Source organism: Lygodium microphyllum, chromosome 5, assembly GCF_053477565.2.
Source record: "Lygodium microphyllum isolate KBCC chromosome 5, Lygodium_microphyllum_v1.1.10, whole genome shotgun sequence".
NCBI classification, from domain to species: domain Eukaryota; kingdom Viridiplantae; phylum Streptophyta; class Polypodiopsida; order Schizaeales; family Lygodiaceae; genus Lygodium; species Lygodium microphyllum.
The window spans coordinates 6,292,924-6,315,337 of record NC_141139.1 but is presented as its reverse complement, the minus strand read 5'-3'; the positions used below and the strand labels follow the sequence as shown (position 1 = coordinate 6,315,337).

At 43.1% G+C, this 22,414-nt stretch overlaps 1 protein-coding gene across 3 annotated transcripts in view; it reads left to right on the top strand.

Moving 5' to 3' along the window:
• The first annotated feature begins 861 nt into the window (after positions 1-861).
• Positions 862-22,414, top strand: part of LOC148035480 (uncharacterized) — a 47,338-nt gene continuing 25,785 nt past the window's right edge. The window contains exons 1-6 of one of the 3 annotated variants that reach the window (XM_087677435.1): positions 862-1,017; positions 1,142-1,218; positions 1,919-1,992; positions 2,075-2,168; positions 9,054-9,140; positions 9,402-9,452. In XM_087677435.1, coding sequence (XP_087533561.1) covers positions 957-1,017; positions 1,142-1,218; positions 1,919-1,992; positions 2,075-2,168; positions 9,054-9,140; positions 9,402-9,452 — 444 coding nt within the window. In that variant the 5' untranslated portion in view covers positions 862-956. The remainder of the gene's footprint in view (positions 1,018-1,141; positions 1,219-1,918; positions 1,993-2,074; positions 2,169-9,053; positions 9,141-9,401; positions 9,453-22,414) is intronic. The other 2 variants (XM_087677438.1, XM_087677437.1) reach the window with 2 other exon arrangements.

The following is a 22,414-nucleotide window of genomic DNA, read 5'->3' as shown; positions in this document are numbered from 1 at the left end:
AGCTTGGTTGCATAAGCTACTTTATGATATGCATCAGCCTACAGATGGGCCAGTTGTCATTTATTGTGACAACATGAGTAGTATACACTTGGCAAATAACCCAGTCTATCATGCTAGAACAAAGCACATTGAGGTGCATTATCACTATGTGCGGGAGAGGGTTTTACTAGGTCTTATTGATCTAATTTATGTCAGCACAGAGGATCATGTAGCTGACATATTCACGAAGGCATTGGGCGCAGAGAAGCTGCGCAAGTTCAGAGACCTGCTTAGTGTGCAGGAATTGGGATTGAGCTCGAGGGGGAGTGTTGAGATATCGAGCTCCACTCGTGATATGCCAGGGTGACCGTTGTGCATTTATGTCACCGACGTGTTAGTTGCAGATGCGGTTGGTACACTGCCCATGAATAATAGCTACATGACAGCTATCTTTATCTACTCTAGTTCGTGGCTCAGTTAGTATGCCACCTTAGTTAGTTGAGTTTGGTTTGAGACCCATATTTAGGGTTCTTCTATTTCTTTGTACTGGAGTTCTTTTTGGCTTACACAACTAAAAAAATGAAAACTGTTTTCAGCCTCCACCTCGGTGTGTATTCCCGCATTGTGCAAGCAAGAAAGCTACAAGTGAGACTCCTTCCTTCTCTCCCACAATCTTGACAATAAAAAGAGAGAGAGAGAGAGAGAGAGAGAGGATAGAAAAGTAAGAGAAATCATCACTTTGTGAGATAGTAGCATGATCAATTATCAATTGAAAAAACGAGATCAAACACAGCAAAGATAAATGGAAGACAAGCATAAAGTGCACGAGTAAAAACAAACCACCGTTGGCTGCACGTGTAAAAGAATTTATATTGAGTTTTTTGGCTTGCGGGCTGTGCCGAGAGCTAAAGAGACAAGTGAGCTTGGACCGTGCAGGGTTTTCGAAGGGCTTTATTTTCTGCTCCGTTTGGGCAGAGATGGCGCGCAGTCTGCTGCCCAAGGGCAGGTTTCTTCTCCTCTTCCATCGTTCCTTCTCGAGTAAGTACTCCTGTCTTTGCTTTCATTTCATTTCTTGCAACACTTGAAAGAAGGCACGGCATTCCATTGCTTGCAACATTCAAGGAAGCCACGGCTGATCAGAAAAGAAACCATGGCTCGGCAGGGCACTCTCGCGCTTCCCGTCGAAATTCCGGACCTAAGAAAGAAGAGGGAGTCCTGAGCTACGCTGAAAGGTGCAAGGTGTCTGCTCCTAAAGCACAAACTCGCACACACGCATTTACAATCTCGTCATTTTTCTATGCGAACTGTACGCGTACATTTGCACGCCTGTGTCGTGTATGCTCACTTAGAGGCAATAATTTTGTATTGGACCATCGTTGGTGTGACTACACATGCACACACAGACGTTTGCCTGCCTTTGCGTTGTGTATCCTCACTCAGAGGCAATCATTTTGCATCGGACAGCGATGGTGCGATTATACACACATCAAAATGCATGCATAGATGTGGATTTGAACTGCCAGTCCTCAGGCAATCATCCAACCTTGAATGTATCGATGCGATGATGCCTACATTAAAATGTGTGCATCCTTATGTCTCCATGTGTTGTATACCATATCATGCATGCGCCCATGTATATCCTTCTATCAAATACCTGCATTCATCTTTGGTGGTTGCTGTGTTGAAGATTGGCCTGCTTGGAGATGATTTATTGGATGGCTACTCTGAGACTAGCCTATTTTGGTGGTTTCTGCATTTATGATTAACCTATTTTCAGATGCTGTTATGGGTGTACATACGCAACGATAAAGTATTCTGTCACATTATGTATTTTGCATCATGTGCTTTTTCACCAGATAATGTTACATCCTGGCTTATAACTTTGAAAAGTATGAAGTTGATGAAAAGTGTTACATTACTATTTGATTTCTGAAAACAGAATATGTTTTTTGAAAATTGGCGAGGGCAACTTACAACTGTGAGGCCTAAATCAAGTGATTCTGAAGAGGCAAAGTAAACCTTTTCTGCATTCTTTTAATTTGCATGGCCATATGGCTTTCAAATTCATAAGCTCACCAATCAACTTGAGATGCAGAAAACTAAGAAGAACGTACAGTCAGTTATTAAACTACATTTATGTGGATGGAAAGCCTATTATTCTTGTACCTGAAAGCAGCAACCATAGTCCAGTACGTTTCCAACTCTAACCTACTTTTGGTCATGGCATATGAAGCATATCTTGATAGTATATTGATTTCAAGACAAATACTGCTAGTGAAACTTAGTTTAAGGAGTTTTTCATGATTTCTGAAAATTTAATGCTTCAACTATACAATAGTCTCAAATTGGACAATTTGATAGCAAACCATTTTTCTTATAAACTAGCAAGGTGTAGTTCCAATTCAAGTCAATTTCTTGTCTAACTTCATAGAGCTATTTCATAGTGCAAAGGTTTGAAGGTGAATGGAAAGAGTTATCAAAGTGAAACCCAAGTTTTGGTTGAAGGTAACTAAGATTTTAGATTTTGTGAGACCAAAGAGGTTGTGGAAGAAGCTTTGGTACTCCACAAGATAGGTTTAAACTTTTCATCGTCTTTAGATTTATAAGTGTATCAACTTGCATGAGAAAAAATTCCTAGTAAGTCTTAAATGTCTTTGAAATATTAGCTGAGAAATTGAAAAACTTACAATGTTTATTTATTTGTTTGTTTCGATTGTTGTGATTCTTGCAATCTACTAAAAAAATCATTGTGTAACAATCCCAATGTTGCATTTGTCCTATCCAAAGTGTGCTCCTTATTTATAGTCTTATGCCACAATATTTGTCTAAGGATCTAAGTATAAGCTCTTTAGTACTTGGTTGACTTAACATGCCACTATAAGTTCCATGTGATGGACTTCTTAAAAAAAATCCCAAATGTGATTGCTGCCATGTTGACAACGGGTTATCGTAAAATAGTTGTGCTTGATAAACATGATACTCTAGGAGTTTTGTTTGGCAAAGAAAAGATAGTGCGAAGGTTCTTTTGTGATGGGGATGATATCATATAATGTTGCTAAGGCTATGTGTGCCAAAATATAATAGAACAATTAATTAATTAATTATTTGCTTTGTTTCCTTTATTTTTACTAGACTAGATATCTAAAAAAGTGCATTAAAGTTGGCCATTGAGATGAGTGCTCATAGGTATGGTGGACTCATACAATGGGTTAGAATAAAGATAGTATGTATGTTTCCACTTACCCGATCCAATTGGGTGCATTTGATAAAAACTCAAGTATATTAAGGTTAGACTTGCATACATAAAAGGGATTAATGCCTTGGTAATGTGGGTTAGATCCACAAAAATAGATAGTTACAATTAGTAAGATGGTATGATGATGAAAAGTCTATTCAATGTGTATATGTAGGTTGAAAGTTTAGAATGTACATATCTTTGCATAGAAAGCTCATATAAGGACTCCAACAATATTTTTGTAATGTATGGAAAAAGGGCTTTTACATTGAAAAAGAGCTTTCACATGATATCCACATTAGGGATAAAAGATTTTCAAATTTTAGAAGGTAGAGGTCTCAGATTGACTTAAAAATGCTAGTCTTAAAAAATAGGGAGATATTCCAAAAATAGTAACAGTTGAAGATAGCCCCAAAGTTTGTTCAAGCCGTCTCTACTGTCATTCATTACTTTTTTATCATTAAATTTCTCAAATTTTCTCATTTTACTATTGTTTTACAAGACAACAGACTTGTAAGTTCATTAGAGTATTTTCTTTTTAAGCTTTTCTTCCATTTCGAATACAAGAAGGCAACCATATGGATGTTCAGTTGATCAACAATAAAGAAGGGTTGATTTTTTTTCTTGTTATTCTTAGCTTTTGTTAGTAGAAAGTTGAATTCTAGTGTCCAATGCAAGCTTAAAATGTGATCTTAAAATGGTAACCTTGAAAGCATATCACTAGTGATGATAAGAGAAATGCATATCATGTACACAATGTATGTCGGGCCTAGTGCCCTAGCCTTGTCTCCCTCTTCCTCGACTCTCAAAGGGGTTCAAAGAGAGAGAGAGAGAGAGAGAGAGAGAGAGAGAGAGAGGTGGTGGATGTGATTCATGGAAACACGTGACTACTCCTAAAAGGATGGGGGGAGCAGCTATATTGGATGTTAATTTTCATATGATTGCTTTGAGATTAGCTCTTCTGTAGGCTCTTTGTCTACAGACTCATCCTTGGACAGATATAGCTAAATGTTTTATAGAAAAGATTGGCATTTCTTAGATTGGGATGCCCATAACGAGCATGCCAAAGCAGTCCAAGCTCGTGGGAAACTCTCGCAGCTAAGGCTGTGAGCTTGTAAAGCCCACCCTTCTGTGTACCGGTCCAAAGAGTATCACCTGTAGAAGCATCTTCCGTTGTGATGGTATCCTAGGTAAAAATGACTCGGGTACCTAGCTGAGTAAGACCATGCTCAATCAAGAGGTTAAAACCCAAATCAGGTGCATAAAGAACTTTGGTGGAAGAAGACTGTCTGTTTGAGAACATAAGTAAAGTTCCCATGCCTCGAACAGGTATTGTAGAGTTGTTACCAATGGTGATAGTGCCCCCTCTTGAACGAATGTCTTGAAGCCAATCCTTCCTAAAGGTCATGTGAGAAGATGCTTCTGTGTCTACGAGCCAAGGCTTCTCCTAAGTGGAAGAAGCTAGGGTTGTATCCTCCTGAACAAAGATATGCACAAAGGCAGACTGTGTTGTGGCGGGGGCCGCCTTCGAGTCCTTTTCCTTAGGCTTCAGATGAGGGTACTTCTGCCAACACTTCTCCTTGGGATGAGTGCCATTTCCATAGTGTGGGCACTTGGGCTTCTTCTCCTTCACATCCTTCTTGCTCTTAGCCTTCTCCTTCTGTTGCTTCTTCTTCTTCTTCCTGCCACTAGTACTTGCAATAAAAGCCTTGGTGGAGCCAGAGCCACTGGTACCCACCTCTCGGAGATGCTCGTCATGCTCTAAGACAAGCGGGGAAAGCTCCTCCTATAAGAGTTTCTCGCGGTTCCTCGAGGTGATGAGGTTGGTATAGAAAACATTGAATCGAGGTGATGGTAGCTGAGTCAAGAGAATCATTGCCATAACCTTGGAAGAGATCACCCGACCTAGAGAGGCAAGCTCACCTCTCATATCCTCCATCTTTGTGATGTGCTCCTGTATAGAACAAGAATCATCAAGACTGAGCATCTGCAATTTCTTCTCCAAAGAGATCTTGTGAGCAAATGTCTTATGTTGGTACAAAGATGCAAGCTTCTTCCACACTTCCGCCGGGATCTTCAACTTGTGAACATGAACAAGAACTGAGTCATGAAGACTCATAAAGAGAAAGGAATGGGCTTGTGAGTTGAGCTGATCCCACAAGGCTACACGGTCCAGAGAGGCCCCATTAGAAAAATCCACCGGTGGACGATCGATGGGTGAAGAAACCAGCTCCCATAGGTTGAAGGTGTCGAGGATGCACTCCACCTTGCACGACCAGAGGGAAAAGTTGGAACCATCCAACTTGTCTTCCTAGGGAGTATGGGCACCTTTATCGAGGGAATGAAGGATGGCATATGGACATCGGAAGCAGACTTCGCCGATGGAACCTTCACGGTAGATGGAGCCCTTTGAGCTGCATGGACTGAAGAAGGACGGGTACGAGGAGATTCCTCCCGTCATCGAAACTCCCGATAATCTTGTCTTCGCTCAAAGGAATGATGAGAAAGAAGCTCATCCTCTGAGTCATCAAAGCCTGAAAATTGGTAAGACATCTTCCGAATCTGCAAACACCACAGAATCTGCAAAAAACAGTCACAATGAAGCCGCCCATGCCTGTAAGACACAAGAAGTGCTGTTGTCTGCCAGAGGAGGAGGTGGATTATGTCACTTGGATGCCAGAAAAGGCTGTGTTTAATACAAATGCAGGTTGGGGAAACCTTGAAGACGGTCTCCGGGCTCCAGATGATGACGCCTCTGCCTTTGATGATGAGGACAACTGCAAGACAGCTGCGTTTGATGTAAACACAAGCAGATGGCTGCAAATAGACTGTCGCCTAGTCTGCCAAGGGTGCTGAATACCCAACGCAAACACAAAAGGCTGCGTTTCAGCCTTGGAGGGACTGCCAGAAGCTGGACAAGGCTGTGTTTCAGCCTTGGATGGACCGCCAAAGGCTGGACAAGGTAGATAAAGGCTGCAGTAAGGAAGGCTCTCCGGGCTCTTAGTTTGGCGATGATACCATGTGAGAGTGCGCAACGGAAGAAGAAACACAAACACTGAGAGAGAGAGAGAGAGCAGAAAAATTGCGAAAAAAAAGAGAGAGCAGAAAACGAAGGAAGAAAATCTGCACTGACAGTAATGAATGCTGAATACAAAACTGTGGTACCTGCACGCAGCCCAAAGCATCAGTGAGGGCACCAAATCAGGCTGGAGACAATAGCACCAATGTCGGAGTGGGAATGGAGGAGTGTGTGCTGGAATCTGCAGAAGAAGTGAATGAGACTGACAGGGGGGGACAGTTATAAATAGCCCCCCCATCATCAAAACTGGCTGACCTGCCAGAAAACTGCCCATACTGTCCGATGCTGGCCGACCTGCCAGAAAACTGGCCTGTCCGACCTGCCCATAACATGGGCTGACTGCACACAACACGAGCACCACAACCAGGAGCTGCCCATAACATGGGCTGACTGCACACAACACGAGCACCACAACCAGGAGCTGACCGACTGGCAAAGAAAGAAGACAGGCTAACTGGTAAAACAGCTTATATGTTTCATCTTTAACAAAGAAGAGTACCTTTAAAAAAAGGATAACTTTTTACCTTGGAAAACCGGTGGTAACATCCACTTACTTGATTGCAATGGATCAATGTCTCCTAGGTCCTCAATAATGCATGGATTGCATGCCAACATTTTGGCACCAATATTTAGGAAATTTTAATTTTGTGAATATTTGATTGAATTCTACATATAGGTAAATTGCCCAAAAAGGCCAAAATTTGAAAATTAGTTGTGGAATTTTGATTTGTCAAATTCTAGCAATATGCTTAAATTCGAGCTAGAGAAATGGCCTTTACTTTGAAATTTTAGAGTTTGGGCACTCCCCACTCAAATCTTATCCAAATTTGAAAGTTCTTGATATGGGGACATTGTTCAATTTTGAATTGCGACTTATATCTTGATGGCTCATGGATGCTTATATTATTAGTATTTTTAGAATAGTATATGCTTATTATGTCATTTCACTTATGATCTGCTTGAAAAGAGACATTCAAGGCCAAAATGGCTTGCAGATACCTTATCTCTTAAGGATCTTGATTTGTCTCGTGCCTCATCATTGAAGCCATGGTCTCTTCTCATTCCAGACAAATCATTGGATGCCGAACTCCTAGGACTTGTAATTGAATAGTAAATGCTTTTAAGGATCACACAATTCATTTGGTGGATGGTATCTTTGATAGTCTATCCATTAGGAGTCCACATCCTAGTCTATCTTGTGAATTGTATTAGAGTTGTGGATGGGGCCTAGTAGACATGAGAGCTCTCCTTGTCCCTTGCCTCATGCACAGTATACTGCATTGCATCATTGCATCATACCCACAATAGGGACCTAGTGATAATTATTCATGATATTTGTACTCTTAAAAGCATGCCTAGTCATGGGATGTATTTGACTAGAAGTAGTTTCTTTCCAACTTTTCATACTTCCTATGATATGGATTTGCTGTTTGTTGATTGAGCCATGACTAGTCATAGGATGTATTTGACTAGAACTATTCTCTCCTCTCTTTCCATGATACTTAGGACTGGACAAAGCAGAAATCTCGGCCAGGGAACTCCAGTCCACTCCATGTTCTTACGATTGACTCTGACATTGACTATACTCCATGTCAAGGAACCAAAGAAGGCACTATGAAGCTGTTCTCGGGGGGTTTTCTTGAAAACCAGTTTTTTTGAGTGGTTTCTGGTTTCCTGAATATATTTTTCATAGGTGTGTTATTTGTCATTCCTTTAATGTTTCACTTAGGACCTACTCAATGTTGAAATATTTCATTCTGAAAAGCGATGTTTCAGGGGTGAGATTTTTCAGGAATGAAATATTTTGTGGTTAAGTCTTACCTCACTAAATGCTCAACTAGAATTCCATGAACGTGTATAGTACTTTGTTCTCTTGCTTTGCTCTTTTATTGATATTTGACGCCTGAAAGCATCTTCATGCATGATCAGTGTCAACATCCCGCTTTAATGATAGCTCCTCTTCAGGGCTTGCAGCCTTCTCTCTTAAGAGCTAGCGTTGCTCTCTTGCTCACTCACACTCCAATTTCATGGCTTATCCAACCATTTATAATTAGTGCTTTAAACCTTAGCTTTTATCTAACTAGAGTCTTGAACCTTTACTTTTGCAAACTGTGCATTTAAAGCTTCTCAGTCTTGGCACATTATCATTTGTGCCTTTTTGAGATCAATTAGCTGTGAAGTCTTAGATTGATCGCAGCAAAATAGAGGCATTCTACACTTTCCTTGGACCTTAGCAAGTTGGCCTGATGTCTTCCTGGTGCATGATAAGACACGCTAAAAATCTGGAGTAAATTAGCAATGTTTAGTTTGGCTATGGATAAATGGCAACATGGCCACCTAGCTTGACTGCTGAAAGTCTTACCCCCATTTACCACAGCCCGAGTGCATAATCCCTTGCAAAAAAGGGTCCACAGGCAGGAATCAACATTTTCATTGTTTTCACAGCAGCAGGAGCAAGAGTGCAAGGGTGACCGCAGAGGCCTATTGCAGTTGTAGCTATGGTGTATACTGGCATGCTTATCCATACTGTTAGAGACAGAATTCACTCTCTTCTAAACTGAGACTATGATCCAGTTCACTCTTCTTTTTGAGCACAATTTGCATGAGTGCATGTACCTTGTCTAAGGTTTTGCGGAGTTTAAAGAAGCAATAATTTAAGATCTCTTTCAAGTTTAAGATTTTGCTTTTGTGCTCAAAACTTTTTAATGTTCTTGCTTTGACAATCTCCTTATTGCTGGTTTTGATAACACTTGTGTACAGAATTTACTTTTTGACAATCGAGCATCATTCATAGTGGGACATACAGATCCTTATCCTCTGATGAAGGCTTTTCGACAGGTTAAGCAAGTAAGCACTGATTGCAGATTAAGGTGCATGTGTACAATGGGATTATAGCTGTTCCTGGACTTATATGCGTACATTGGCATTCCCAAATTTCTTAATGTAGTATTTCTTTTTCCTTTACAGTTGCTCACATTGATTTAGGGTGTAAGTCATTGTCTGACAAATCCATCTGCTTCTTGTTATATTTAATCTTCTTGCAAATGTGGTCATTTGACTTTACAAATTTGTTATATGGTGATCCTGCTTCTTGTGAATCAAGTGCAGGTGCCCCCTCATACCATTCTTGTGGGGACTGTTTCCTTGCCTGAGGATGAGGTACGCTTGTAGTCCATTCTTGGTTCATCCATAAGTGTGTCCTCGTGAATGCTCTCCATCTTATATTTTTATAAATTTACTACGATTTTATTCAACTTGTTACCACTGTACTCCTCTTATTATTGGCAAATGATGCCATTTCATTTAGTGCTCTCCAAATTTCACCTTGAAGTGTGCAATTCCTATTGTACATTGGGTTGCGGGGGTACATGGTTCATGTCTTTGGAATCTGGATGACAAAGTGGTTTTTATCAACCAAATATTTCTTTATGCTACCTTGGTGTGGCCCTTTGGTTAAACATCATTATTAATGGCTGTTTATCTAGTCATCTTGCTGTTTACAGCCTACCTAACTTTGCTTTATATGGCTTTCAACTAAGAGCAGAAGACATGTAAATGCTGGAGCGAGCATGTAATATGGTGCTTGGAGCTTGTTTGCTCATCCACTCTTGCTTTGACCTCTATTTCTGTTCCATGTTTAGCTATGTTCATGGATTTTGTGGATTTTATACATGTAGAATTTTAGTAAGTCAGCCAGTGATAAATTTACTACTGTCTTTGACACAGATCCTATGAACAATTTAGGTCCAGGACATGATAGCTAAAACATTTCAGAAATAGATCGGTTGAGGGTTCTCTTGGTTAGTAGGAGGTTGACTAAGAGACAAAGCCCTCAAACATGTTACAATAGCGATCCTATAAGGAGAAACCACTATGCAGCAGTTAGTGTAAAGAATGGCCTGTTTCACATACAGCAGGAGCACCATATGCTGACTGTGGTCTCAAGTATACATGCATTGTGCTGCAATTCACTATGTGTGGTGGGTCTAGGGGCTTGGGGGTTGAAGAGTCTGCCGAAAGGTTAGGAGTGGGCAGTAGACCCAGCTCAGAAGGCACTATCTGCAATGGTGTCCTGAGGAACTTGCTTGAGTTTGGTGCAAAAGGTTGCACAATGTTCCTCTCATCAAAAACTACATCTCTCCGTACGATGTGCTAGTAATCATGTTTGTCATGCACTGCCATCTCTTGCTTGTGAGCCTCAGTCTGGGTTAGATGGGGACATTAGGAGCTTTGATATGTCTTTCATGTGCTTTGACGTTGGGGGACATCTCATTTTAGAGTTTACATTTCTTCTTTCAATCGGTTTAGGAATGTTTATATCAATCGGTTTCCAACTTGTGTAGCCTTGTTAGACAGTATCCAGCCTTCCCCAGGAGCTTGCGCTTGCATCAGCTGGCACATCAACATTTTTTCTGTTTTTAATGTGCTGCCTACTGCATTAGTAGTTGGCCAGGCTAGCACAAATTGGCCAGCAGATGGTTGGCCAGTTTTGGCTGATTCCAACTACTTATAGATGGCCTCTATTTGGGGCAGATTGTATTCTTCACTTTTCCTTGGAGGGGCTCCATTGGTTGCTGCAGCAGTCTCCTCCATCTTCGGCCTAGACAGCAGGATGGATATTCTCTGTCTTTGTCACTGTCATTGTCTTTGTCACCATTGGTGCTGCTGTTATCATTTTAGCCTGATTCGGTGCCCTCACCACTACCTTGGGTTGCATGTACGGACCGATCAGACCACTCCTTTGTATTCAACATTGTTCTTCAATCGGTGCAGATTTCTTTCTTTCATCTCTCTCTCTCTCTCTCTCTCTCTATGTGCTCCCCCCCGTGGCGTGTTCATAGTTCTCTTCCGTTGTGCACTCTCACGAGGTCCTTTGAGGCATTTGCCTGTTGCTACACCCATTCTTGCTTATGTAGCGTCTATTTCACAGGTTTCTTCCCATCCCCCCTCTCCTCTGGTGGTTCCCTTGTACCTGTCAGAAGTGGAGCAGCGGTGGAAGCATAAACATGTGCTGAAATAAACTGCTGAAACACAAGACAAAAAGAGAAAAAGAAAAGAACACGATACAGATGAGAACTCAGATGTATGCACGGGAAATGGAATCCATATATCTGAACACGAGACAGTCGCATACAACAGTGAGTCACTGGCTGCGTGGGCACTGGCACTGGCTCCTCTCTCCACAGAGTCTACAGATGGTGAAATGAAGTGACTGACTGAGGAGGAGCCACTGAGTATAAATAGGCTGAAAAAGTGGGGAGCAATAATGCTGGTCGGACAGCATTAAAGCTGGCCGACTGGTGCATAAAATGCTCCACTGGCATAAAATGCCACACCAGAAAAAACCTAAAATACCTAATAAAAATGCCCAGCCCAGATCAAGCTCAGACTCACACATGAGCTGACAAATACTCTGCTAACACCCTCTCTCAGATCATGAGTGATCTGATACAATACAATAGTACAATGAAAAGGGATTAGAAACTATACAACATAGAACCACCAAGTAGAACCATGGATACCCAAGCAGTGGGTGATCAAGCCACCACCAAGGTGTCTCGGAGAGAACCTGATGTCGATGTCGATCGTACCAAACACCTGAAAATAGAGAAGATCATAGCATGTCTCTGTGTCCATCACAAATGTCTCGCAGTAGCATACAAGACCAGCCTGTCAAAAATGCCTCTGAACATAGGTGACCATGGAGTCCCTGCCTTTGGCTAGACCGCCAAAGTATCCCCTCATGTGAGCTCCAGACGAAAGCCTCCCGCTCTCTGTCAGATAACCAGCTCATCGTGAACCTGGATGTCAATCCCAGCTCCAGGATTTGATTCCGCCAGACTAAAATCGATGCGTCAGGGACATCCCTCTCTGGAACCTGTGCACCTGTATAAAAGTATAGATGAGGCGCGGCTGCCCCATCTAAACACCCGCTCACACTCCCTCTCTGGCACAAGAGAGTCGTGAGGGATGACCTCATCACCACCACTAGAAAGCAGCCGAGGAAGGGGCCACCAAGCCCTTCCCGCGATCCAAAGAAGAGGATCCCTTCCGCGCCTTGGACTTCACCTTGGTCGGAGGATCGGAGTCGGAGTTTTATGAAGGAGAGGACTCATCGGTAGAGTCAGCATCCCGCTTCGTCTTCTGCTCCTTCTTCCTGGAAGCCGCTAACTTCTTGCAGTCCTTCCGCAAATGTCCCTTCTTGCCACAGTGGTAACACTGGGCCTTCGACTTCTTCTTCCCGTCACCCCTCTCTGAAGCTACATAAGCCTCACCTCCATAATGTGCCGGAAGCCGCCCCTGTAATCTCAAGGATGTCGCATGGTTGTCCTCATCAAAATCTTTAGGAAGAAGAAAAGGACGGAGAGGTCGAGGAATAGCTCCACAGACGATGTACCATAACCGCTTCTGCACAAACCAAGCTTTCATGACAGCACTCCATGTGAGATAATCAGGTCCATGTAACTTATCATCAATGGAAGTGCACGGAGGAGCCATATGGAGAGGATAAGAAGAGAAGTAGAGAAGAGATGGAATTGAGAGAGGAAACACAGCCAAAACACAAGCACAGACTGTAGAAAATGAGAGTTCACATGCAATATAACCCAAAATCTGATCAATAGAAGACAAAAGCTGCTGCAGAAAGTCAAAAAATCAGTCAAAAACTGCCAAAAACAGCAAAAACGGCCTGAAGTAACAGTCACCCAGCCACGAGAGACGCTGAATCAGCAAAACGCAGACTGTAAGCTGCAGAAAAACAGGTAGAAAACTGTCGCCAGCAGTTGCAGATGAAAAACGCAGGCAGCAGAGGGTGCGTAGGCAGCAGGCGATGGCAAAACTGCAAAAAACGCAGGCTGAAAACAGCCCCAAAACAGGTCTCTTGGCTACGACAGCAGTCGTCTGATCAGCACGGGTACAAAACAGTCCTGAAATCAGCAAGAAAACACAGTAGAAACACAAATCCTGAAAACTGATACCATGTCAGAAGTGGAGCAGCGGTGGAAGCATAAACATGTGCTGAAATAAACTGCTGAAACACAAGACAAAAAGAGAAAAAGAAAAGAACACGATACAGATGAGAACTGAGATGTATGCACGGGAAATGGAATCCATATATCTGAACACGAGACAGTCGCATACAACAGTGAGTCACTGGCTGCGTGGGCACTAGCACTGGCTCCTCTCTCCACAGAGTCTACAGATGGTGAAATGAAGTGACTGACTGAGGAGGAGCCACTGAGTATAAATAGGCTGAAAAAGTGGGGAGCAATAATGCTGGTCGGACAGCATTAAAGCTGGCCGACTGGTGCATAAAATGCTCCACTGGCATAAAATGCCACACTAGAAAAAACCTAAAATACCTAATAAAAATGCCCAGCCCAGATCAAGCTCAGACTCACACATGAGCTGACAAATACTTTGCTAACAGTACCTCCCATACCTTTCAAAGGGGGACGATATCGGTGATGTAGCAATGGATTCCTTGGCCCCTAGTGTTTAGAGGGGATTCCCAGGATTGTGATGAGCTTTTTCATTAGCGGTCTACATTGATGGACTTCATTGGCATTGGCACTCTTCTTATCACCCTTAGATCTGCATCTTCTTTGGCCTTCCGCCACATCTAGGATTTGAGAGGGGGTGTTAACTATCATGTTTGTTATGCACTGTCATCTCCTATGTGTGAACCTCAGTCTGAGTCAAACGGGGACATTAGGAGCTCTGACAGGTCTTTCATGTGTTTTGATGGACAAGGCACCTCATTTTAGAGTTTGTATTTCTTCTTTCAGGTGGTTTAGGAGTGTTTGTTAGTCAGTTTTCAGCCTTTGCTTCCGTGTCAATTAGTATCCAGCCTTCCCCAAGAGCTTGCGCTTGCATCAACTGCCACATCAGCATTTTACCATTTTTTATGTGCTGCTGATTGCATCAATGCAGTCACCTAGGCTGGAACAGGTCAACTAGAAGCTGGTCAGCCAGTTTTGGCTGATTGCAGCTATTTATAGCTGGCCTCTATTTGGGGTAGATTATATTCTCTGGCAAGTGCTTTGTTGGTTGCTGCAGCAGTCTCCTCCTTCTCTGGCTCAGACCACAAGATGGATATTCTGTGTCTCCGTCATCATCATTGTCTTCATCACTGTCGGTGCTGCTGTCATCATTTCAGCCTGATCCGGTGCCCTCATTGATGCCTCGGGCTGTGTGTAGGGATTGATCAGTCGACTCCTTTGTATTCAACATTCTTCATCAGTCTGTGCGGATTTCTTTCTTTGATCTCTTGTTGTCTCTGTCTCTCTCTTTTTTTCCATGTTCATAGTTCTCTTCCATTGGGCACTCTCACATGGTGTCATGCTCCAAGACAAGCAAGGCAAGCTCCTCACATAGAAGAGCCTCTCGTGTTCTCGATGTAAGAAGGTGGTGTAGAAGACATCGTATTTTGCAGACGGAAACTGAGTAAACAGAGTTGTGGCCATATCCTTCGAAGAGATGATCTTGGCAAGGGAAGAAAGCTCACCTCCCATATCCTCAACTTGTTGATGCGATCCTTCATGGAAGGAGACTCGTCAATAGTGAGCATTCATAATTTCTTCTCAAGAGTAGTCTAGTGGGAAAAGTCAAATGGCACAAAGAAGCAAGCTTTGTCTACACTTTTGCCGCTTGTTGCAATGTGCGTATATGGACTGGGATAGAACGCTATAAGCTCATAAAGAGGAAAGATTGAGCTCTAGAATTGAGGTGATAGCATGGGGTCACATGATGCATCATCGATCCCAATGTGGGATCCTCCATGGGCTGGGAGTAGGATGGGTAACAAACTTCCAAAGATCGAAAGTGTGCAATGTGAAGTATACATTTCACCTTGGAGGAACAAAGTGAATAATTTGATCCGTCCAAACGGTTTTCTTTGGGTAGAGAAGGAAGAACAAGCACTTGTATTGATGATGCCATCATAGGCATCCGAGGGCTAGGATGGGGCTTGTGGGAGATATCAAAAGAGGGGGAGGAGATGGCTACTTTGATAAAGAGGGGGAGGAGGTGGCTGCTCTCATTTGTGTGACCGTGCAAGAGAAGGATTTCCTTTTAGAATGGGGTTGGAATCTCCGATCTTCGCGAAGAATAGACACTTGTATTGATGGTGCCATCATAGGCATTCGAGGGCTAGAAGGATGAGCCTTGTGGGAGATATTGAAAGAGGGGGAGCAGATGGCTGCTCTGATTTGTGTGACCGTGCAAGAGAAGGGTTCCCTTTTAGAATGGGGTTGGAATCTGCGATCTTTGCCGCGATGACACCCCCTTTTTGAGGAGTGATGAGAGATTTCCTCGTCAAAGTCATCAAAGCCATTGAACTAGTGATAAGACATTTGCAACACCCACAAAAATCTGTGTTTTGTTGTTGATGGTCTCAAATGGTGGAAATTAGCTACACCTGCACAATAGAAGGATTGTAGATGGTCCGTGTATATCATATGAAGCAATAGAATGCAAAAAGTCTGTTTTCAGCAAAGGGCAGATGGCTGAAAATCTATGTTTTCTACTTGGGGCGGTCAGTGTCTTACGTGTGGATTACTGATATACTTGTGTGATTGTAGACATGAGTAAAATCCAACGAACCCCCCTCGAGTGATAAGTGATCAGCATACAAGGATCATCCACCAAAGGAGATCAAATTTAAAGCATTGCGAAATGCTTCAAATTTGCTGCGAGGAAGAGCTTTGGTGAAGATGTTTGCCACATTGTTTTTGGTAGGACAATAGACAAGGCTAATATCTCCTGTATGTAGCCTCTCTTTCACAAAGTGATAATGTATCTCAATGTGTTTCATACGTTCATGAAACACTAGGTACCGTGCCACTACAACGATACTCTGACTGTTAGTAAACAAAGAAGTAGGCTCCATGACAGATACATCAAGATCAGCCAACCAACGTCTCACTCATACACATTCAACTGCAATAGTGAAAGCTACCTTGTATTTAGCTTCACAAGACAATGTGGCAGCCGTGAATTGTTTTTGCTAAGCCAAGAAATGCAAGAAGAGCCAAGAAAGAAACAAAGAGAGAGAGAGAGAGGGACAGCAAGAGATGAAAGAGAGAAATTTGCACTGATTGAAGAGTGCTGAATACAATGGAGTGGACCGATCAAACCTTGCACGTTGCCTGAGGCATCAATGAGGGCACTAGATCAGGTTGAAATGATGACAACAGTGACAATGATGGTGATGGTGATGGAGACAAGAATATCCAGCATGCTGTCCATGTCGGATAGAGAGAAGATTGCAGCAACCAATGGAGCACTTGCCAAGGAAAAGAGAAAAATATAATCTGGTCCAAATAGAGGCTACCTGTAAATAGCTGGTGTCATGAAGACATGTATTTTTGAAACCTCACTTAACATGTGGATTAATTTTTAATCACATGATTAAGTAAATGTTGCACATGTGAGATGCAACTGGGGTTAAAGATAATTTACGAGCGCGAGACTCAAAGAAATCACGGGATGTCAAAGGCAAAAGTTACTATAAGTTATGCCGCACAGGTACTTGGTGGTATCTGGTGCCAGTTGTTGGCCTAGGGCATCCATTTGGCCATAAGTGTCAATTGGTGACATTAGAGAAGTGACGTTTAATGGTACCTAACACCAATCTAATGATCAAAGATGGCGTAGATACACTCGGGAATGGAAGTTGCTTAGCCAATTTAATTGTTGGCCGGTTACATTTTTTTTCAGGGCATAAATAATTATTAGATTAATTTTCAGTATTTAAAAGCTTAAAATTAATATTTAATTATGGAAAATGTTGGAAAAACCATTTGGGAAGGCTGCCACTTGTCAAAAATTTGGGATGCAAGACTGAACAACGTCTTTAGGGGTTGCAGAAAGACATTTTTATAAGTTTAGCCTGTAAGAGAGAGGGAGGGGAGGTTGCTGGTTTGATTTGCAGCCATTGGAGAACCTTTTTGGGCAGCTAGGGGCAAAAGAAGACCAATCAACAGCAGGAGACAGCATCTACAGGTTGTTGAGGCAGGGCAGCAGTAGTAAATGACTGATTTTCTTCAGTTCTTTGCATCTACATGTTGCTGTGGCGGGGCAGCAGGTGCACTTGACTGATTTTCAGTCATTCTTTGCGACATAACTTTGAATTTTCTCTCTCTACAACTTTCCCTCTCATCTCCCAGTCATTTTACAGCCTTGCTTCGAAGATCTTAGCATTTGGATCCTTGGAGGTTGAGAAATTGCAAATTTCTCTACTATCAATCCTAATTTATAGTAGAAATTAGGGTTTAGCAGCAGCCTCGGGAAGCGTGCCAGAAATTTCCATCGTCTATGAAGTGGGTGATGTCAGAAGTGGAGCAGCGGTGGAAGCATAAACATGTGCTGAAATAAACTGCTGAAACACAAGACAAAAAGAGAAAAGAAAAGAACACGATACAAATGAGAACTCAGATGTATGCACGGGAAATGGAATCCATATATCTGAATACGAGACAGTCGCATACAACAGTGAGTCACTGGCTGCGTGGGCACTGGCACTGGCTCCTCTCTCCACAGAGTTTGTAGATGGTGAAGATGATGTGTCTGACTGAGGAGGAGCCACTGAGTATAAATAGGCTGAAAAAGTGGGGAGCAATAATGCTGGTCGGACAGCATTAATGCTGGCCGACTGGTGCATAAAATGTCCCACTGGCATAAAATGCCACACCAGAAAAATACCTAAAATACCTAATAAAAATGCCCAACCCAGATCAAGCTCAGACTTACACATGAGCTGACAAATACTCTGCTAACACCCTCTCTCAGATCATGAGTGATCTGATACAATACAATAGTACAATGAAAAGGGATCAGAAACTATAGAACCACCAAGTAGAACCATGGATACCCAAGCAGTGGGTGATCAAGCCACCACCAAGGTGCCTCGGAGAGAACCTGATGTCGATGTTGATCGTACCAAACACCTGAAAATAGAGAAGATCATAGCATGTCTCTGTGTCCATCACCAATGTCTCACAGTAGCATACAAGACCATCCTGTCAAAAATGCCTCTGAACATATGTGACCATGGAGGCCCCTCCTTTGGCCAGACCGCCAAAGTGTCCCCTCATGTGAGCTCCAGACGAAAGCCTCCCGCTCTCTGTCAGATAACCAGCTCATCATGAACCTGGATGTCAATCCCAGCTCCAGGATTTGATTCCGCCAGACTGAATTCGATGCGTCAGGGATATCCCTCTCTGGAACCTGTGCACCTGTATAAAAGTATAGATGAGGCGCGGCTGCCCCATCTAAACACCCGCTCACACTCCCTCTCTGGCACAAGAGAGTCGTAAGGGATGACCTCATCACCACCACTAGAAAGCAGCCGAGGAAGGGGCCACCAAGCCCTTCCCGCGATCCGAAGAAGAGGATCCCTTCCGCGCCTTGGACTTCACCTTGGTCGGAGGATCGGAGTCGGAGTCTGATGAAGGAGAGGACTCATCGGTAGAGTCAACATCCCGCTTCGTCTTCTGCTCCTTCTTCTTGGAAGCCGCTAACTTCTTGCAGTCCTTCCGCAAATGTCCCTTCTTGCCACAGTGGTAACATTGGGCCTTCGACTTCTTCTTCCCGTCACCCCTCTCTGAAGCTACATAAGCCTCACCTCCATAATGTGCCGGAAGCCGCCCCTGTAATCTCAAGGATGGCTCATGCTCAAGAAGCATCGAGGTCATATGTGTAAAACTGACAGGAGTCGATGATGTCTGCGCCCGCAAAGCATTGGCCACTCCATCAAACTCTGGGGGGAGCTTGTAGAGAACCGTCCCGACAAGATGCACCTCGGAAAGAGCAGATTGCATGTGCCGAAGCTGGTCCTGTACCTGCGTAACACGAAGAAGAAAAGACTGAATAGTATCTTTCGGCTCAAACTTCATCTGCTGGAGCTGGCCATAAAGTGTGACAGCCCGCATGGTGGAAGGTGCCTCGTACATCTGCTGTAACTTCTGCCATACTTCAGGAGACGTCCTACAGGAGGTAACCGCCGGTAAGACCGCTTTAGAAATACAGCGAAGCAACGCCGAGTAAGCACGGGCATCGTCCGAGTCCCATGTGAGCACCGCTTCCTCATGGTTATCCTCATCAAAGTCTTCAGGAAGAGGAAAAGGACGGAGAGGTCGAGCAATAGCTCCAAAGACGATGTACCATAACCGCTTCTGCACAAACCAAGCTTTCATGACAGCACTCCATGTGAGATAATCAGGTCCATGTAACTTATCATCAGTGGAAGTGCACGGAGGAGCCATATGGAGAGGATAAGAAGAGAAGTAGAGAAGAGATGGAATTTAGAGAGGAAACACAGCCAAAACACAAACACAGACTACAGAAAATGAGAGTTCTATAGAAGACAAAAGCTGCTGCAGAAAGTCAAAAAATCAGTCAAAAACTGCCAAAAACAGAGAAAACAGCCTGAAGGAACAGCCACCCAGCCACGAGAGATGCTGAATCAACAAAACGCAGGCTGTAAACTGGAGAAAACAGGTAGAAAAACTGTCGCCAGCAGCTGCAGATGAAAAACGTAGGCAGCAGAGGGTGCGGAGGCAGCAGGCGATGGCAAAACTGCAAAAAACGCAGGCTGAAAACAGCCCCAAAACAGGTCGCCTGGCTGCAACAGCAATCGTCAGATCAGTAGGGGTACTAAACAGTCCTGAAATCAGCAATAAAACACAGCAGAAACACAAATCCTGAAAACTGATACCATGTCAGAAGTGGAGCAGCGGTGGAAGCATAAACATGTGCTGAAATAAACTGCTGAAACACAAGACAAAAAAGAGAAAAGAAAAGAACACGATACAGATGAGAACTCAGATATATGCACGGGAAATGGAATCCATATATCTGAATACGAGACAGTCGCATACAACAGTGAGTCACTGGCTGCGTGGGCACTGGCACTGACTCCTCTCTCCACAGAGTCTGCAGATGGTGAAATGAAGTGACTGACTGAGGAGGAGCCACTGAGTATAAATAGGCTGAAAAAGTGGGGAGCAATAATGCTGGTCGGACAGCATTAATGCTGGCCGACTGGTGCATAAAATGTCCAACTGGCATAAAATGCCACACCAGAAAAATACCTAAAATACCTAATAAAAATGCCCAACCCAGATCAAGCTCAGACTCACACATGAGCTGACAAATACTCTGCTAACAGGTGAAAGCCAATTGAGTGCCCGAATCAAGGGGCAAAATAGATTGAAGACTTGCTGGTCACTTTGGACAGCAAGGGGAGCTGAAATACTGAAAGGGATTGGAAAATCCCATTGTAAATCAACTTTTTCTTCAATAAAGCTAAAGAAATATCGAAAGGGGCACCAATTTTGGGGCCAATCGGGTGTGCATTGTCGAAGATCAGTAGGTAAATTTGTATTTTCAGATTTGCATTTATTGTTTACTACTGTACTTAAGTTGTAATCAAGGATTTACCACCCTATCCAAGGAGGAAGGCTGGTTTCATGGTTCCATTGCCGGGATACCACGCAATCCCTTGATTTGGTGGGCCGAAGGCACCTGGTTGCAAGCTAAAGCTTTGTGCTAGTGCTGATTTTTACTCTCAGCTGAGAAATTACAGCAATATGTCTTCATACAGTGAGATGGACTCAAGCAGTAATGATGCCTCTCAATATGAAGTTTCACATGGGCATAAGGAGGCTGATGACGAGCAAAGTGAAGAGGAATTTGATGACCAGTTTAAGAATCGGATAAGGACGGCAAGAAATCTCTTTTACTGAATTGGTTGATGACCAGTAAAGTGAAGAGAAATTTGATGACGAGTTCAAGAATCGGATGAGGATGGCAGCAAATCTCTTTGCTGAATTGGCAAATGATCCTCAATTTATCCGATTTTGAAGTTTCACATGGGAATGAAGGAAATGCAATGTGTGACCTTGGACAAGGCTCAAACCATGGATAACAAGCTGCAAATGTTACTGTTGGGCAAGATTCAGTCTTCCGGGCATAAGGAGGCTGATGACCAACAAAGTGAAGAAGAATTTGATGACCAATTCAAGAATCGGATGAGGACGGCAACGAATCTCTTTACTGAATCGGTAAATGATCCTCAATTTACCCGATTTTTGAATGCTCCAAAGAAGGACAACAAAGGCAAGAAGAAGACTTCTTCTATAATATAGTTGGCCCCTACTACGGGGCAAGGAATGCAAATGCAAGGCCATCGCGGAAGTGCCAATCCAATCGATTTTGGACAGCCAAGCATGAATGCTATGTTGGGGTAGCCAAGATATTTTGGTGGAAGCAAGAATTTTCATGCTATGGTTGGACAAGGACCGTATACGGGAATGTATGGCACAAATCCCTATGGTATGTAGCAACCAATGCATGGAGTGCGAGGCTCAATGTATTCGGGTATGGTTGGAAATATGCAAAACCCTATGTATGGTAGCATTGGCTTGATGCATGGGGCACAAAGTAGCATGTTTGTTACTGTATCTGCATCTCCGAATGCTTATGAGGCTCAAGGAATGAACGTTGGTCATGCAAATGCTCTTTTTGGCGTTGGTTTTGATATAAATGAGTCAACTTCATCTCTATTGACATGGCCTCTGGTCTAGGCATCAGAGAGGATGAGATGGGAACCATGGGGAAAGTTGGAATGGCATGTAAAGGCCATTCAGAGCCTGTCACACCGCTCATTGGAAAGCTTCGCTTGCACATACAAAGGTATGTGGACATCAAACAATTTTTCATTGCTCCACTTGAGGGTTGTGATGTATTGCTTGGTATATGCCATGGTATCACCGTATGCATGTAGTGATTGATTCTCGTGCAAAAAAGATCACTATTCAGCATAGAGAAAGGTACTCACACTTGATGTAAAGTTAAAAGGTGAATCTGTTCCTGTTGTATTTGTAGCTATCATTTCTAAAGTAATAAAAAATTATCTTTCAGCGTACTTGGTTTTTACTAAGGATAAAGATGATAGTGAGAATGTTAGGGACATGTCTAAGTTAGATAAGGATCGCATATCATTTTTGAAAATGTATGTTGATTGCGTCTCTCAGTCACTTCTAGGGCAGCTACCGCCTGAAAGGCCAGAAGATCATGGCATAGATCTTATCCCTGGAAGTAGCCCACCTAAAAAGCCA